This window comes from Mobula birostris, chromosome 3 (assembly GCF_030028105.1).
Source record: "Mobula birostris isolate sMobBir1 chromosome 3, sMobBir1.hap1, whole genome shotgun sequence".
Lineage (NCBI taxonomy): Eukaryota > Metazoa > Chordata > Chondrichthyes > Myliobatiformes > Myliobatidae > Mobula > Mobula birostris.
In genome coordinates, this window is record NC_092372.1 from 80631112 (window position 1) to 80650274 (window position 19163).

Here is a 19163-nt window from a genome sequence, read left to right on the forward strand (position 1 = left end):
GGCAAAATTGTAGTCAGTGGGATAACTTGCAATGTAACAAAGGGACAAAATCAAAAAGCGTGATTAATACAGGACTAAAGGTGTTATATTTGAATGCACATAGTATACAGAGTAAGGTAGATGATCTTGTAGCACAGTTACAGATTGACAAGTATGACAATGTTGGCATTATTGAGTCATAGCTGAAAGAAGGTTATAGTTGGGAGCTTAACGTCCAAGGATACACTTTGTATCAAAAGGACAAGCAAGTAGACAGAGGCGGTGGCTTGGCTCTGTTGGTTTAAAAAAAAAAGAAATCAAATTCTAAGGAAGAGATAAGAAGATATAGAATCTTTGTGGAAAGAGTTAAAAAAAGAACTGCAAGGGTAAAAAGATCCTGATAGGAGTTCTATACAGGCCTCTGAGCAGTAGCCAGCATGTGGGCTACAAATTACAACAGGAGATGGAAATGTCAAGTCCAAAGGACAATATTGCAATAGTCATGGTGGGTGTCAATATGCAGATAGATTAGGGAAATCAGGTCGGTTCGGGATCCCAAGAGAGAAGGTAGAATGCCAAACAGATGGCTTTTTAGAGCAGCTCGTGGTTGAGCCCACTAGGGGATCAGCTATTCTGTAATGAGAAGGTGAAGGAGCTCTTAGGAGCCAGTGGCAATGTAGAATTCATCCTGCAATTTGAGAAGGAGAAGCTAAAGTCAGATGTATCAGTGTTATAGTAAAGGGAATTACAGAGGCATGTGAGTAAAGCAGGCCAAAGTTAATTGGAAGAGGACACTAGCAGGAATGACGGCAGAGCAGCAATTGCTAGAGCTTCTGGGAGCAATTTGGAAGGCACAGGGACAGATACATTCTAAAGGCAAGATGACGCAACCGTGGCTGACGGAAAGTCAAAGCCAACATAAAAGCAAAGGAGAGGGCATGGTGGAAAGTTAGAGGATTTGGTAGGTTTTAAAAACCAACAGAAGGCAACTTAAAAAAGGAGGGGAAAAAATGAAATGCAATGTTAAGCTAGCCAATAATTCAAAGAAGATACCAATTTTTAAAAAATATATATATAAAGAGATGCGGGAATAGATATCGGACTGCTAGAAAATAATGCTGGTAAAGTAGTAACGGGGGAGAAGGAAACGGCGGACAAACTGAATAAGTATTTTGCATCAGTCTTCACTGTGAAAGACACTAGCGGTATGCCAGAAGTTCAGGAGTGTCGGGGGATGGAAGTGTGTGAAGTTGCCATTACTGGGGAGAAGATTCTTGGGAAACTGAAAGGTCTGAAGGTAGATAAGTTAGATAAGTTGCCTGGACCAGATGGACTGCACCCTGGGGTTCTGAAAGAGGTAGCTGAAGAGATTGTGGAGGCATTAGTAATAATCTTTCAAGAATCACTGGATTATAGGCCAATTAACGTGACCTCAGTGGTTGGCAATATGTTGGGGTTGATTGTTAAGGATGAGGTTTTGGAGTATTTTGAAGCACATGATAAAATAGGTCAAAGTCAGTATGGTTGCCTTAGGAGAAAATCTTGCCTGTCAAATCTGTTGGTATTCTTTGAGGAAATAACAAAAGGATAGACAAAGGAGAATTGTTGTGTACTTGGATCAACCAACTTTGCAGTTCTTTAACCAGTCAAAGGGAAAACCTTAAGAGGCTTACAAAATCTGAACTAGGTCAATTGAAACAGATAGCAAATAGAAAAAAAGGGTAGAAGATGGAATGGATTAAAAGGATCAGAAGGGAAGAGATTTTTTTTTCTAATTTAAATATCTAGCAACCAAAGACATTGCTCTTTTTAGAAAAAAAAGGACAAGAATGAACAACCCTAATGCTTCCTATTCTTTAGTATGTAAAACAAGATATTGATACAGTAAATTTCCTGTTGAGCAGAGCAACTTGGAAAACCATCCCCTGATTCTAGCAGTCCATTGACTATGTGTACCTAAATATCTTAACATATTTAATATTGCTAGCTTCACAGTTATTGCACCACAAATTCCATGACATTAAGTTGTAAGAAATAGTCACGTAGGCGTTTGCAGTCCAATGCAAAGTTTTATTCTCTTTCATTATCAATGTGATTCTTACTTAATCATTAATATTTCTGAATATCAGAGGCATTAAAAATTGTAGAGGAAACCTTTGACCCAAGGCAAAGCTTTTCTCATTGCTTTGCCTATCAAAACCTCTCAACCAATGCAGTGATATAATATGAATAACTGGGGTCTCTGCCCATTAAACCAAATATAAATTCTGAATTAAATGGAAGTAAATGTTTTGTAATACTTCACTGAGATGACCCATTCTCAGTTACCAACATGTTTAAAAAATTTATAAAATCATTTGAGATTTTACATGAATGAGTCTGTTGTTCTGCAGTAACATGTTCACATATCTATCTATCCACCTAAAAGACACTTTTATCCATTACCGATAATGAAAACTTTTGAACCCTTTTGTCTTCATTGCAACTATCCATGCTGGGTTGTGGCACACCAAGGAAAATATTAGTTCTGCCGTAACTATAGCTATTAAGAAAAACAATGATTTTATTACTAAAATAATTTGTTCTATTTCAGGGTTATAGACAGTAGTATGAAAAGCTTCAAGGCATTTTTCAGATGGCTATATGCAGGTGAAGAAAATCTAATTTTATTAGATACATTCTTAGTTCTATCTACTGTGTGTTCAATTTTGAATGTTGTTTCATTTCTATAAGGTAGGTTAGGTCCAATTAACAAGATAGAATGAAATTCACTATTATTAACACTATTTTGGACAAAGTCAAACATGGTATTTGAATTATGATGGTTATTTAGCCAGATAAAGATATATTTAATGCTGAATATAAAAATAGAAATTGACAGAAGTTGATTATAGGCTTGCTTTTAAAATTGATTGTATACAATTCCATTATGTCTGTTCAAATATCCACTCAGTGCAGAATTGCTGATGTTGGCAAGGTACTGCAGTAGAGAGAAGGAAGAGTTTAAAAAGAAGACTGCCATATACAGCGGGCAGTGGAGTGAGAGGGTAGCAGAGTGAGAGGGCTTTGGCTCAAACGGGGCTTCGGCAAAGAAGGGTCAAGGCAAAGAACTGATTTGCAGAGATTCACAGGTAACAGTCTTCGACTTCCCCAGCAGGCTCTACCCTTTCTCCCATGGTCCTCTTCTGCTAACATCCGTTGCTGTGACATGGCAGGTGAGCTCAGACCCGTGCCATGCTCCTCCTGTGACATGTGGGAACTCAGGAAAGCTGACAGTGTCTCTGAAGACTACATGTGCAGGAAGTGTGTCCAGCTGTAGTTCCTGATAGACTGCATGGCAGAACTGGAGCTGTGCATAGACTCACCACGGGGCATCCGAGATGCTGAGAATGTTGTGGAGAGCACACTCAGTGGGTCGGTTACCCCGCAGTTTAAAGATCTAAGGAAAGATAGGAAATGGGTGACCAACAGGAAGAGTAGTAGCAGAAAGATAGTACGGGAGTCTCCTGCGGTCATCTCCCTCCAAAACAGATATACCGCTTTGGAGTCTGTTGGGGGAGATGGCTCATCAGGTGAAGGCAGCAGTAGCCAGGATCATGGCACCGTGGGTGGCTCTGCTGCGTAAGAGGCCAAGATAAAGAGTGGCGGAGCTGTTGTGGTAGGGGATTCCATGGTAAGGGGAATAGAGAGGAGATCCTGTGGCCACAAACGGGATTCCCGTATGGTGTGTTGCCTCTTGGGTGCAAAGGTCAGAGATGTCTCAGAGAGGCTGCAGGGCATTCTGAAAGGGGAGGGTGAGCAGCCCTGAAGAAAGCTGGATGAGGTTCTACAAGCTGAATTTAGGGAGCTAAGAGATAAATTAAAGAGTAGGACCTCAAAGGTAATCATCTCAGGATTATTACTGGTGCCATGTGCTAGCCAGAGTTGGAATAGCAGGATAGCTAGAATGAATATGCAGCTTGAGCGGTGGTGCAAGAAGGAGGGTTTCAGATTCTTGGGGCATTGGAACCGCTTCTGGGGAGGTGGAACCAATACCATCCAGACGGTCTACATCTGGGCAGGGCCAGGATCAATGTCCTAGGAAGATAGTTTCCTAGTGCTTTTGGGGAGGTTTTAAACTAATATGGCAGGGGGATGGGAACCCACACAGAAAAGAAGAGGGAAGTGAATCAGAGACCAAAGCTAGGATTAGTGAAGAAAAAAGTAACAGTAGAGTGCATGAAAGTAAAATGCAAAAATCACATAGGTCACTAGATTCTAAAAACACAATGAATATAATAAGGGCACTTTATCTAAATGCCCGTAGTATTAGAAACAAGGTTAGTGAACTTGTGGCACAGATCAGTATCAAGGCATATGATTTAGTGGCCATTACAGAAACCTGGTTGCAAGGTGGAGATGACTGGGAATTAAATATCCAAGAGTATCAGGTAATATGGAAAGGTGGGCAAGGGAGATGGGCTGGCGCTCTTGATTAAGGATTTGATCAGGGCGATTGTGAGAGACGATACAAGATCTACGGAGCAGAACGGATAGAGATTAAGAATAGTAAAGAGAAAAATTCACTGGTGGGTGTTGTCTATAGGCCACCTAATAAAAATATTGCAGTGGCAGAGATGATTATTCAAGAAATAACTGTGGCTTGTAAGAATGGAACAGCAGTTGTCATGGGGGATTTTAACTTCCACATAGATTGGGTGAATCAGGTTGGTCAAGGAAGTCTTGAGGAGGACTTCATAGAATGCATCCGTGATGGCTTTCTTGAGCAGCATGTTAGTGAATCTACAAGGGAAAATAGTATCTTTGATCTAGTCCTGTGCAATGAGACAGGTAAGATTAATGATCTTGTAGTCAGGGATCCTCTTGGAAAGAGTGATCATAGTATGATTGAATTTTGCATACAGATGGAGGATGAAATAGATCTAAAACTAGTGTATTATGCTTGAACAAGGGAGACTACAACAGGATGAGGGAGGAGTTGGCTAATGTGGATTGGGAGCATAGGCTATTTGGTAGGACAGTTGAGGAACGTTAAAATACTTTCAAAGAGATTTTTCACAGTGCTCAACAAAAGTATGTTCCAGTCAAAAGTAAGGACATTAAGTGTGGGGAGAGCCAGCCTTGGATAACAAAGGAAATAAAAGATAGTATCAAATTAAAAGCTCATGTGTACAAAGTCGCAAAGAGTAGTGGGAGACTGGAGGATTGGGAAAACTTTAAAAAGCAACAGAGAACAACTAAACAAGAAATAAGGAAAGGGAAGATAGAGTAGGAAAGTAAATTAGCACAAAATAAAAAAACAGACAGCAAAAGTTTTTATAAATATATAAAGCGGAAGAGGGTGGCTAAAGTCAACGTAGGCCCCTTGGAAGGAGAGAAGGGGAAATTGGTATTGGGTGATAAGGAAATGGCTGAGGCATTGAACGACTATTTTGTGTCGGTCTTCACGGTGGAAGACACGTCTAATATGCCAAAGAAGGATGTTATGGACGAAATGGGAGGTGACGACTTCGATAAAATCACTGTCACTAAAGAGATAGTGATGAGCAAACTACAGGGCCTGCTTGGTCCTGATGGGATGCATCCCAGGGTGTTGAAGGAATTGGCGGAGGTTATAGTAGACGCATTGGTAATCCTTTATCAAAACTCTCTAGACTCTGGGCAGGTCCCAGCGGATTGGAAGACAGCAAATGTCACGCTACTTCTTAAAAAAGGATGTAGGCAAAAGACGGGCAACTATAGGCCAGTTAGCTTAACATCTGTAGTTGGGAAAATGCTTGAAGCTGTCACTAAGGAAGAAATAGCGAAACATTTAGAAAGGAGTGGTTCCATTAGACAGACGCAACATGGATTCAGAAAGGGCAGGTCCTGTTTGACAAACTCCTGTTTGAGGACATAATCAGTGCAGTGGATAGAGGGGAACAGGTAGATGTTGTATACTTGGATTTCCAGCAGGTGTTCAATAAGGTGCTGCACAAGAGACTTATAAATAAGATACGGATGCATGGAGTCAGAGGAAGTGTATTGGCATGGATAGCTGATTGGTTAACCAATAGAAGGCAGTGAGTTGGTATAAATGTGTGCTTCTCCAGTTGGCAGTCAGTGGTGAGTGGGGTGCTGCAGGGGTCGGTGCTGGGCCCGCAGCTGTTTACCATTTACGTTGATGATTTGGAAGAGGGGACTGAGTGTAGCATAGCAAGATTTGCTGATGACACTTAACTGAGTGGAAAAGCAAATTGTACAGAGAGTGTGGAGAATCTGCAGAGGAATATAGACAGATTAAGTGAGTGGGCCAAGATCTGGCAGATGGAATACAACGTTGCTAAATGCGAGATCCAGTTTGGAAGGAATATTAGAAGAGCAGATTATTATTTAAATAGTGGAAGATTGCAGCATGCTGTTGTGCAGAGGGACTTGGGAGTTCATGAATCGCAAAAATTTGGCTTGCACATACAACAGGTTATTAAGAAGGCAAACAGAATATTGGCCTTCATTGCTAGGGGGAATGAATTCAAGAGCAGGGAGGTCATGCTGCAACTATACAGGGTACTGCTGAGGCTGCACCAGGAGTACTGTGTGCAGTTCTGGTCTCTATACTTGAGGAAGAATATACTGGCTTTGGAGGCAGTACAGAGGAGGTTCACCAGGTTGATTCCAGGGATGAAGGGGTTAACCTATGAGGAGAGATTGAGTCACCTGGGACTATACTCTCTGGAGTTCAGAAGAATGAGAGGGGATCTTACAGAAGCATACAAAATTTTGAAAGGGATAGATAAAATAGAAGTAGGAAAGTTGTTTCCATTGGTAGGTGAGACTAGAACTAGGGGACATTGCCTCAAGGTTCAGAGGAGAAGATTTAGGGCGGAGATGAGGAGAAACTGATTTTCCCAGAGAGTGGTGAATCTGTGGAATTCTCTGCCCAGGGAAGCAGTTGTGGCTTCCTCACTATATATATTTAAGATACTGTTAGATAGGTTTTTTACATAGTAAGGGAATTAAGAGTTATGGGGAAAAGGCAGGTAGATGGAGCTGAGTTTACGGTCAGATCAGCCATGATCTTATTTATTGGCGGGACAGGCTCGATGGGCTGGATGGCCTACTCCTGCTCCTATTTCTTGTGTTCTTATGTTCTTATTCAGGTCAGGTTGAGTCTGTGGGGAGCGAGCCTGCCTATGCTTTAAGTGATGATTTTTCTTCGGAATTAATCCTCATTGAATTAAAACATTAGTTCTTTATCTCTCTCCACAGCTGTTGAATGCTCTGAGTTCTTCCAGACAGCTGTTGAATGCTCTGAGTTCTTCCAGCATTTTAAATATCAATTTAATATAATTTATCTGGAATCATCATTAACTATGTAAGAGGATATTATTTACATGTCATTAGGAACATGAAGAATAGAAGCATATGTAGCAGATAGAAGTAACAATAATAAGTGTGCATATTAATTGCCATTATATGACTAACAGCATCCACCAGGAGTGTATAATTAGAGCTGCATCTTTCAGCACATTTTCAAGTAGTTTGAAAAAAATACGTGCCCAAGTCTGGTATTGAAAGCAGTGATAAATGTTCTGATTGTTTCCTGTTTACTTAGCTCTGTTCATTATGACTAATTGGTGACACATTTGGTTAAATCCTGTCTTGTTGTCAAAGGTTATTTCTATGATGATAGATCTATTTTTTGTATGAATGAGTTTCTACATAAAATATTTAGAAAACTACTCCTCAGTAGTGATGTACTTGACCATTATCAAGATATGTGGTGATGGTGTATGTACGTTTTTATGTTTTCAGTGCAGCAATATTCCATGTGTCTAAATTTTTTGATAGAAAATCACTTGGTCCTTTGGGCAGATATGCAATGTGAAATAAAATAAAACATTGGTAAAACAAAAATAAGACCTAAAATCCCCGGTGATAAGTAGATGAATTTGTTGAACATGCAAGTTAATCTACGCTATGTGTGTTCTTGGTTATATTGGACCGATAAAATTGAACGACCACCATGGTTTGATCTGGAATTGAAAATTGTGAAACAATTTTATTTAACTTCATTATTAGGAGCTTCTTTACCTGTACAATTACCTAAAATTTCTATTCTAAATATAAATCCTATGATTAAGCAGTCATTACGAATCTGGTACCAGTTTCATACGTTTTTTCATCTTAAAAAATTTAACCTTTTTAGTTTAATTTATAGAAACTATTTATTTAAACTTTCACTTAGTGATCCTACCTTTTCTCTTTGGAGGAATAAAGGAATTTTTTCCTTTATGGATTTGTTTCAAGAAGGCCGATTGATGTCTTTTGAGAAATTAGTAACTAAATATTCTCTCTCATATTCACATTTTTTGCAATATCTTCAGGTCAGACATTTCTTACAAGAATGCTTAAGTAATTTTCCATATATACAAGATTCTGACCTGTTAGACATTATTTTAAAAATGAACCCTTTGGTGAAAGGTTTCATTGGGAAAATTTATAATTTACTATTACAACAGGATAACTATCCTTTTCTTAAGATTAAGCAAGATTGGGAAAGAGAGCTTAACATAACCTTGATAACAGAGGATTGGTTGCGAATTTTGAAGTTGGTCAACTCTACTCGGATTTGTGCCAGTCACTCTCTAATTCAATTTAAAATAGTACATCGTTATTATTTGACAAAGGAGAGATTGTCTAAAATATTTCCTAATGTTAATAATCAGTGTGATAGATGGTTTTCTATTTTTTTCCAAAAAAAAATAGAAAACCATGTAAGAGGATATTATTTGCATGTCATTAGGAACTCATGAAGAATAGAAGCATGTGTAGCAGATAGAAGTAACAATAATAGGTGTGCATGTTAAATTGCCATTATATGAGTAGCAGCATCCACCAGGAGTCTAAAATAAGGACTGCATCTTTCAGCACATTTTCAAGTAGTTTGATGACTGACTTAAAAAAAATACATGCCCAAGTCTGGTATTGAAAGCAGTGATGAATGTTCTGATTGTTCCCTGTTTACTTACCTCTGTTCATTATGACTACTTGGTGACACATTTGGTTAAATCCTGTCTTGTTGTCAAAGGTCATTTCTCACACTTAACTTTTGGAAGTCACCTTTTGCAGACATTATGCATTGAGTTGCACAGGACCATACATCTGGTCATTAACAGTTGGCTAAACTTCTTGTTTCAAGGGACAGTATTTGCAATTATCTTTCATAATTAAAAAATAACTGGAAATCTCAAATAGAAGTAGAAAAGTACTGGAAGCACCATTTTGATGAAGATTGCTGACCTGAAATCTTACCTTTTTCCTCAGATGTTGTTTGACCTGCTGAGTGTTTCCAGCAATGTCTATTGTTATTGTGTTTCATAATAACCTAAGATGAGATCAGTTATTTCAATGATAATCTCTTATTTTGTTTTTTAGCAATGTTGAGAATGTCTGATGATCATGTTTTGCCAGAGCTCAATAAGGTAAATTATGGTGGTTCATTAGAGCTTCAGAATTCTGTTAGCCTTTTGAATAATTACAAAAAATAAGCCAACTTCCAACTTCCGTTATAAAGTCCAGTTAATGTATTTTTTTCTGGTTTTAGTTTTGTCTCTACAGTTGAGGAAATTACTTGAATGAACAGAGTTAGAGACTATATGTGAAAATAATATGTTCCAAAGGAGCTAAATAGAGGAATATGTTACATAGAGATCAAAAGGAGTCTTTATCCAATGCTGACAGTGTATCAATATAGTTTCACTGTAAGGCATACAGAATAAATTGTAGAACTGAGTACATGAAACCTTGGAGCAATTAATAATAGAGACAAGCTTAGTGCAAGGCAGGGCTGTTAGAAGATAAATGTCACACAATAATGTAACTAAATACAAAATCAAAATCAATATGTTATGGCCAGATAGTAAAACACTCACACTCACACAAGTTCAAGTGCAATCAGTGTGAAAGGTCATTTGCTGTGCCACGGTGCAAGATTTTAAAAGAGTCCTGGAGCTTTCAGCGTGCTGTAGACAGTGCAGTGCCATTTGCTGGTGACGCAGGACGAGGTTTTAAAAAGGGCTCTGGTGCTTTCAACTTTTTTAGCCAGGCTGCAGTCAGCTGAGGGCCAATAAAAAGGTGTAAGCACAGCGGCCTTTGTTGGACTGGGCCAGAGTTAGAGTGGTCAGCCTTTGGCTCAACAGGTTTGGCCAAGCACAGGCAGAGGTTCTAAGTAAGTAAGCTTCTAATAAGTTTTTTTTTCCCCCTGTTAATACATAGCTGGTGCGCTGAGATTGAGTTTGGAAGTAATGGTATGTTTTTACTGTGAGATGTGGGAACTCTGGGCGACTCATAGTCATAGTCATACTTTATTGATCCCGGGGGAAATTGGTTTTCGTTACAGTTGCACCATAATTAAATAGTAATAAAACCATAAATAATTAAATAATAATATGTAAATTATGCCAGATGGAAATAAGTCCAGGACCAGCCTATTGGCTCAGGGTGTCTGATCCTCCAAGGGAGGAGTTGTAAAGTTTGATGGCCACAGGCAGGAATAACTTCCTATGACGCTCTGTGTTGCATCTCGGTGGAATGAGTCTCTGGCTGAATGTACTCCTGTGCCCAACCAGTACATTATGTAGTGGATGGGAGACATTGTCCAAGATGGCATGCAACTTGGACAGCATCCACTTTTCAGACACCACCGTCAGAGAGTCCAGTTCCATCCCCACAACATCACTGGCCTTACTAATGAGTTTGTTGATTCTGTTAGTGTCTGCTACCCTCAGCCTGCTGCCCCAGCACACAACAGCAAACATGATCGCACTGGCCACCACAGACTCGTAGAACATCCTCAGCATCGTCCGGCAGATGTTAAAGGACCGCAGTCTCCTCAGGAAATAGAGACGGCTCTGACCCATCTTGTAGACAGCCTCAGTGTTCTTTGACCAGTCCAGTTTATTCTCAATTCGTATCCCCAGGTATTTATAATCTTCCACCATGTCCACACTGACCTCCTAGATGGAAACAGGGGTCACTGGTGCCTTAGCTCTCCTCAGGTCTACCACCATCTCCTTAGTCTTTTTCACATTAAGCTGCAGATAATTCTGCTTACACCATGTGACTCCATCCTCCCTGCAAACTACAGCTTCATGAGGTGCAACGATCTGTAGCTCACTAGTCATAGTCATAGTCATACTTTATTAATCCCGGGGGAAATTGGTTGAATTTATTAATCGCGGGGGAAATTGGTCTCTAACGTTAGAGACCATGTTAAGGAACTGTAGCTGCAGAATGATGATGCACGGCTAATACAAGAGAATGAGGCAGTGATAGATAGGAGCTACTGGGAGATGCCACTCTTAAAGTTGCAGGAGGCAGGTACGTGGATGACTGTCAGGGGAGAGAAAGGAAATAGCCAGCGCAGAGTAACCCTGAGGCCATTCTCCCTCAATTGTAGGTATACCACTTTGGATACTATTGTGGGGGACACCTACCAGGGGGAAGCTGCAGCAACCAGGCACTGAGCCTGGCTGTGTGGCTCACAAGGGAAGTGGAGGGGTGGTGAGAAGAAGAGTGCAGTAGTAATAGGGGATTCAATAGTTAGAGGAGCTAAAAGCAGATTCCGTGGACTTGATAGAGACACCTGGATGGTATGTTGCCTCCTCAAGTGCCAAGGTCAGGGATGTCTTGGATCGGATCCATGGCATTCTAAAGATGGTGGGGGGAGGGCGGGTTGACAGCAGGAAGTCATGATGCATATTGGTACCAATGACACGGGTGCAATAAGGAAGGAGGTCATGAAGAGAAAATATGGGGAGTTAGGCAGAAAGTTGAAATCTAGGGTAGTAAGCTCTGGATTGCTACCTGTTCCACATGGCAGTAAGGGTAACGATAACTTGGCAGGTGAATGAGTGGCTGAAGAATTGGTGCAGGCGGTAGGGTTTCAGACTTCTGGATCATTGGGATCTTTTCTGAGGAAGGTATAAAGGGTGAAGAATACAGTACTGAAGGTGTTATATTTGCATGCATGCAGTATACAGAATAAAGTAGATAATCTTGTAGCACAATTAGAGATTGACAAGCATGATGACTCCCTGATCCACACGTCCCTCCCCACGGATCTCCCACCCGGCACTTATCCCTGTAAGCGTAAGTGCTACACCTGTCCCTACACCTCCTCTCTTGCTACCATTCAGGGCCCCAAACAGTCCTTCCAGGTGAGGCAACACTTCACTTGTGAGTCTGTTGGGGTCATCTATTGCATCCGGTGCTCCCAGTGCGGCCTCCTCTACATTGGTGAAACCCGACGCAGATTGGGGGACCGCTTCATGGAGCACCTCCGCTCCGTCCGCCACAACAGACAGGATCTCCCCGGTATCCACCCACTTCAACTCTGCTTCCCATTCCCATTCAGATATGTCCATACATGGCCTCCTCTACTGCCATGATGAGGCTGAACTCATGTTGGAGGAGCAACACCTCATATACTGTCTAGGTAGTCTCCATCCCCTTGATATGAACATAGAATTCTCCAACTTCCAGTAATGCCCTCCCTCTCCCTTCCCCTGTCCCTATTTCACTCTGCCCCCTCCCCCAGCTGCCTATCACCTCCCTCATGGTTCCACCTCCTTCTACTACCCATTGTGTTTTCCCCAATTCCTTCTTCACCTTTCCTGCCTGTCCCCTCCCTGCTTCCCTTCCCCCACCCCTTTATCTTTCCCCTTACTGGTTTTTCACCTGGAACCTACCAGCCTTCTCCTTCCCACCCTCTCCCCACCTTCTTTACAGGGCCTCTGCCCCCTCCCTCTTCAGTCCTGACGAAGGGTTCCGGCCCAAAACGTTGACTGATCGTTTCCACGGGTGCTGCCCGACCTGCTGAGTTCCTCCAGTGTGTCGTGAGTGTTGTTATGATGATGTGGGCATTTATGAGTCATGGCTGAAAGAAGATCATAGTTGGGAGCTTAACATCCAAGGATACACATTGTATTGAAAGGACAGGCAGGTAGACAAAGGGTGTGGGGTGGACTGGCTCTATTGGTAAAAAAAGGCATAAATTCCTTAGAAAGAAGTGACATAGGATCGGAAGATGCAGCATCCTTGTAGGTAGAATTAAGAAACTGCAAGGGTAAAACGGCATTGATGGGAGCTGTATACAGGCCTCCAAACAGTAGGCAGGATGTGGGCTGCAATTGACAATGGGAAATAGAAAAGGCATATAAAAAGGGGCAATGTTGCAGTAATCATGGAAGATTTCAAAATGCAGGTAGATTGGGAAAATCAGGTTCGTGCTGGAACCCAAAAGGGGGAATTTACAGAATACCTATAAGATAGCTTTTTAGAGCAGATTGTGGTTGAGCCCACTCGTCGATCAACTATTCTGGATTGGGTGTTGTGTAATGAACCAAATTTGATTAGGGAGCTTAAGGTAAAAGAACTCTGAGGAGACAGTGAAAATATAGAATTCACACTGCAGTTTGAGAAGCTAAAATCAGCTGTATCGTTATTAACTGGAGTAAAGGGAATTACTGAGGCATGAGAAAGGAGCTGGCCAAAGTTGATTGGAAGGGAACAGCACCGATGATAGCAGAGCAGCAATGGCTGGAGTTTCTGGGAGCATTTCGGAAGGCGCAGGATAGATACATCCCAAAGGTGAAGTAGTATTCAAAGGGAGGATGAGCAACCGTGGTGACAAGGGTAGGCAAAGATGGCATAAAAACAAAAGACAGACGTATAAGATTGCAAAAATAAGCTGGAAGTTAGAGGATTAGGGAGCTTTTAAAAATCAACAAAAGACAACAAAAAAGCCATAAAGATGGAAAAGATGAAATATGAAGGTAAGTTAGCCAATAAGAGAGAATACAGAAAGACTTTTCAGATATATGAAGAGAGAGACGAGAGTGGATGTTGGACCGTATGAAAATGGCGCTATAGGGGTAGTAGTTGGGGTCAAAGAAATGGCGATGACTTTAAGTATTTTACATCAGTCTTCAATGTGGAAGACACTAGCAGAATGACAGAAATACAAGAGTGTCGGGGACAGAAGTGAGTGCCATTGCTATTACTTAGGAGAAGGTGCTTGGGAAACTAAAAAAAAGGTAATTAAGTCACCTGGGCCAGATGGACTACAGCCCAGGGTTCTGAAAGAGGTAGCTGAAGAGATTACAGAGGCATTAGTAATGATCTTTCAAGGATCACTAAATTCTGGAATGGTTCCAGAGGACTGGAAAATTATAAATGTCACTCCACTCTTCAAGGAGAAATGGAGTCATGGAGTCATAGAAAACTGCAGCACAGAAACAGGCCATACCAAACCACTACTCTGCCTAGTCCCATCGACCTGCACTGGGACCATAGCCCTCCCATCCAAGTATCTTTTACATGTTTAGATTGAACCCCGCATCCACCATTTGCGCTGGCAGCTCGTTTCACACTGTCACCACCCCGTGAAGAAGTTCCCCCTCATGTTCCCTTCAACATTTCTCCTTTTACCCTTCACTCATGACCTCTAGTTGTAGTCTCACTCAACCTCAGTGTAAAGTGCCTGTTTACATTTACCATATCTATACCCTTATCTATTTGTAGATCTCGATCGAATCTCCCCTTAGTCTTCTACACTTTAGGGAATAAAGGCCCAACCTATTCAACCCTTCCCCCATAACTCACTTCCTCAAGTATCTGCAACATCCTTGTAAATTTTCTCTGTACTCTTTCAATCATATTTACATATTTCCTGTAGGTAGGTGACCAAAACTGCACACAATACTCCAAATTAGGCCTCAGCAATGTCTTATACAATTTCACCATAACATCCAAACCCTTATACCCAATGTGCCAAAAGTTTTCTTTATGACCTTATCTACCTGTGACACCACTTTCAATGAATTATGGACCTGTATTCCCAGATCCCCTTGTTCTGCCACACTCCTCAGTGTCCTACTGTTCACTGTGTAAGACCTACTCAGGCTGGCCGTACAGAAGTGCAACATTTCACACTTGTCTGCATTGAATTTCATCTGCCATTTTTCCAGATCCCACTGCAAGCTTTGATAGTCTTCCTCGCTGTAAAAAGAAAGGAAATTATAGGACAGTTAGCCTGACTTAAATAGGCCAAAGCAACCATGGTTTTTTCAAGGGGAAGTCTTGCCTGACAGATCTATTGAAAATCTTTGAGGAAATAACTGGCAAGATGTACAAAGGAGAGTCAATGGATGTTGTTTATTTGGATTTTCAAAAGACTTTTGACAAAGTGCTGCACATAAGGCTGCTTAACAAGATAAGAATCTATGTCTGGGTTTCATAGCATTATGTTTCATTGATAGTTGAGACCATTACTCGGTAGCAGATATTAATTACGATTTTTTATAGTTTTGGTTATAGTTTGTAACCAAAATAGATACAAATTGAACTGAAATTGAACCTCTTTTTAAGTGTATCAAGTAATACAGAGTAAAGGAAGCTTCTTCTATCTCAGGGTTAAAAATGAAATGGCTATTGTTAGTCAGAACGATTAAATTACTTACTAAATCAGATGGAATCTTTGGTTTCTGTCAATCTGTTCATAACTTCAACTTCATTTCAAAATACAGATGACACACAGAGATGTATCATTTGTTGCTGATTTCCTGTCTGAACACTTCAAAGAGGTAAGTTTTCAGTATTATTTTTTCACTTTTCATACATACCTAGCAATTAACAATATCCGTTAGGAAAGGAAAGCTCCAAATGCAGCAAGAGCTTACATTTATCTCATGCTTTCAACATTTCACAGGAGCATAATTTTAAAGATTGATACCAGTCCAAATAAAAATGTACAAGGCAGATAAACTATGTGTTTTAGGCTTGATCGGTGGAGCATGTTGTAAGGAGAATGTTAAATAGAAGAAATGTGCTAAAATTGAGATTTTAGGGCAAAGGCAGTGAAAGCACAGCTGATGTGGTGATATGATTAATAATTGTGTTTGCATAAGAGGCCAGAAATCAAAGACCTTCGAGATCTTGGAAGAATACGGAGTTAAAGTATGTTAGGGAGAAGCACATCTATTGAAGAATTTGAAAATGTAGATAAGAATTTGGAATTGAAAAAGTATTGGATTGGGTGCAAGTGATCACAAAGATGATATGTGTGCTGAGAGTTAAGATACAGAATGCAAAGTTTTGCATGAGCATGAGTTTAAGGAAGGTGAATAGTGGGAAGAGGTTTTTGATATAATGAAGGTTAAAAAAACATTTTAGAGTTTCAGCATCAGTTGGGCTCATACAGGACTATTGTCATAAAAAAAATGTGGACAGATGGAGAAGGGGGTATGAAGCCCTTTTAATGTGCAAGACCTATATCAGAATAGTCTAAATTAGCCTCCGATAATTTCGGGAAGAGGGGCTAAATGAGTGCCAAAGTAGCAGTTTATGGCCTAGCTTCAGTCATTCCAATATTAGCTAATGCAAAGTACATGTCACCTGTCCTGCTGAACATTTTCACCACTTTATGGTTTTATTTCATAATGCTTGTTTGAAAGAAATACCTTTGCGTTGCCTTGGATTCAAGGCAGTTGCCTGACAATTTATTGATGGAAACATAATACTGCATGCCCTATTCAGGAAGTGGTCATCATCATTTATCTTACAAAGAAGCTCTGTCCTTTCAGATGAGGGAAAAAAGAGCTTTTGATGTTAATATAATCCCTTTCAGGTGAAGGGTGGGCATCATTTTAAGTATTATTGCCCTAATGGATATTTAAAGCTAATGCTACCCTATAGCAATCTGTAACAATCAGTTCCACAGACCATTTTCGTCCTTTGTTGATAGGATTCTAATTGTGAATATCGAACAAGCAGAGAGTTATGGTGAATCTATTGAATGGTTTTCTCTTTCACTTGAATAATGTTCAGCCTCGTGATCCAACTGGATTTCAATGTTGCTTGTAGTATAGCGCTGTCCAGATGTGTTCTATTTAAATTTTATATAACATGGATACAATAGACTCTGAAAACTCACTCATTCATCAATCATACTTTATTTTACATGTGCACAAGGAGAGCAGCATGGCCCTGTTGGCTGTTGTTATTTTTATACAGAATTGACAAACAGTTAAGGCTATTAACCATTCGGTTAACTGTATATGTTTGAATTCCTTACTTGCAAGATCAATCACCATTCACAATGCAAGTGTTAAAAATAAATAGTAAATCAGTTGTCCCTTAGTTGTTGTGTATGTTTTGTATCCTTTCATTATGTTCTTATCTCATCTGCATAAGCCAAAATGGATCTGGGAATCTGCTGTGCAAGGGGAAGCTGTGCTCTTCAAAGGCGTTTTTAGTCTGGTTGTCTTCACTCTATCTGCAATCCATCCTTTCCTGGACATTATGTTAATTCTTGCCTTGCTGCAGTTTCCACTGTCATACAGTAGAGAATGTATCCTGTAGCCCAATAAGCATGCCAGCCATGAATCTGGATCATTGACTCCTAACCACCAGACGGCAACCTGTAAGCATGGGCAGAGACACTTCCATCAGTTATTCTTATACTGATGGCCCACATGGCTGTGTACTCAGTCTCATACTCTTCTCCCTATACACTCATGACTGTGTGGCCTGCTCTAACTCCATCTATAATCTTGGTACTTACACCACTGTATTGAGCTGAATTTCAAATAATGATGAGTTGAAGTGCAGGAAGGAGATAAAGAGCTTAATGACATGTTGTCACAACAATGACCTTTCCATCAATATCGGCAAAACGAAAGAGCTGATCATTGACTTCTGGAAGGCAGGCAGTGCACAGGCTCCTGTTTGCATAAATGGTGCTAAGGTTGAGAGTTTTGAAAGCTTCAGTTCCCTATGAATGAGTATCGCGAATAGCCTGCGCTGGTTCACTGCATAGACGCCACGACCAGGAAAACATATCAGGGTCTCTTAATTCCTCAGGAGACTAAAGGAATAAGGCATGTCCCATTTTGACCCTCACTAATTTTTATTGATGCACCATAGAAAGCATCCTCTTTGGATGCATCGCAGCTTGGAATGGCAACTGCTCTGCTAAGACTGGAAGAAACTATAGAGAGTTACGGGTGTAGCTCAACATGTCACAGGAACCAGCCTCCTGTCTATGGATTCTGTCTGTACTTATTGCTGCCTTATTATCTGCCTGCAGTGCACTTTCTCAGGAACGGTAACGTTTTTCTGCTAATATCTTCCTTGCACTACCTCAATGTACTGTTGTAATGAGAAGATTGGTATGGATTGCATGCAAAACCAAGTTTTTCACTTTACCTTGGTACATGTGACAACAATAAACCAATATACCAGTCTAATTTACAGATTTACCAATTAATGTATACCATTGTTTTCTTCTTGGTCGCAAGAAAATGTAAATGTCATCTTTAATGTGATGTTTTTTTTCAATCATTGTTTCTTTCACAATTTTTGAAGGCACCAGAACTTTACGATCAAAAGGGTCAATACTTTAATGTGGAAAGAGTTGGTCAGGTATGCCATTTTCATATTTTTTTATCTGGCTTTCTCTGCTGTTAAAACATTGAAAAATTTTAAATGTTTATCTATTATGTATTAAGTAACTTGCATTCTATTTTCTACTTGAAGCAATGTTATTTTATAAATATTGATTTATGTCTGAGATAAAGGACTGTTATTTCCTTTTATTTCCATTTAATGTAGTTGATCATCGTAGAGGTTTTAAAATAAAGTATTCTTGAAATTGAACGGAAATTCTTTCTATTGAACTGTGATTTTTGGTTAATGTTCAAAGAATAAATAATATTTGCATGCTTGTATATATATCACTCCTCTGCTGAGCAGTATTTCAGAATTAAATTGAAATAATTTAACATAAGTCAAATTTGTTTTGCAGTATTTAAAAGATGAGGATGATGACTTAGTAACTCCTCCAGAGACTGAAGGAAATCCTTGGTACTACTTCTTGCAGAACAGTACTCATCTTAAAGGTACAAATAATGCTGAGCAGATCTATTTCAAAGTCTGTGGCAAATGTGATACTGTGTTTGCAGAGCTTTGGTAAAATTTATACTAGACTATGCTACACTGTCTGATGCAAGATTATTTAACTTTACTATTGGTTGTTTGAAGTTAAGTAGGATCTGCTATCCAACATGACGAATACCTTGATGAACATAAAACACATTTTTTTCAATATGCAAACATGAGGAAATCTGCAGATGCTGGAATTT

The 19163-nt window shown here is 40.0% G+C and overlaps 1 protein-coding gene across 3 annotated transcripts in view; it reads left to right on the top strand.

Moving 5' to 3' along the window:
- anapc4 (anaphase promoting complex subunit 4) overlaps positions 1-19163 on the top strand; it is a 111006-nt gene that overhangs the window by 60396 nt on the left and 31447 nt on the right. For all 3 annotated transcript variants that reach the window (XM_072252933.1, XM_072252934.1, XM_072252936.1), the window contains 5 exons: positions 2573-2628; positions 9397-9443; positions 15549-15605; positions 18388-18444; positions 18827-18920. In XM_072252933.1, coding sequence (XP_072109034.1) covers positions 2573-2628; positions 9397-9443; positions 15549-15605; positions 18388-18444; positions 18827-18920 — 311 coding nt within the window. The remainder of the gene's footprint in view (positions 1-2572; positions 2629-9396; positions 9444-15548; positions 15606-18387; positions 18445-18826; positions 18921-19163) is intronic.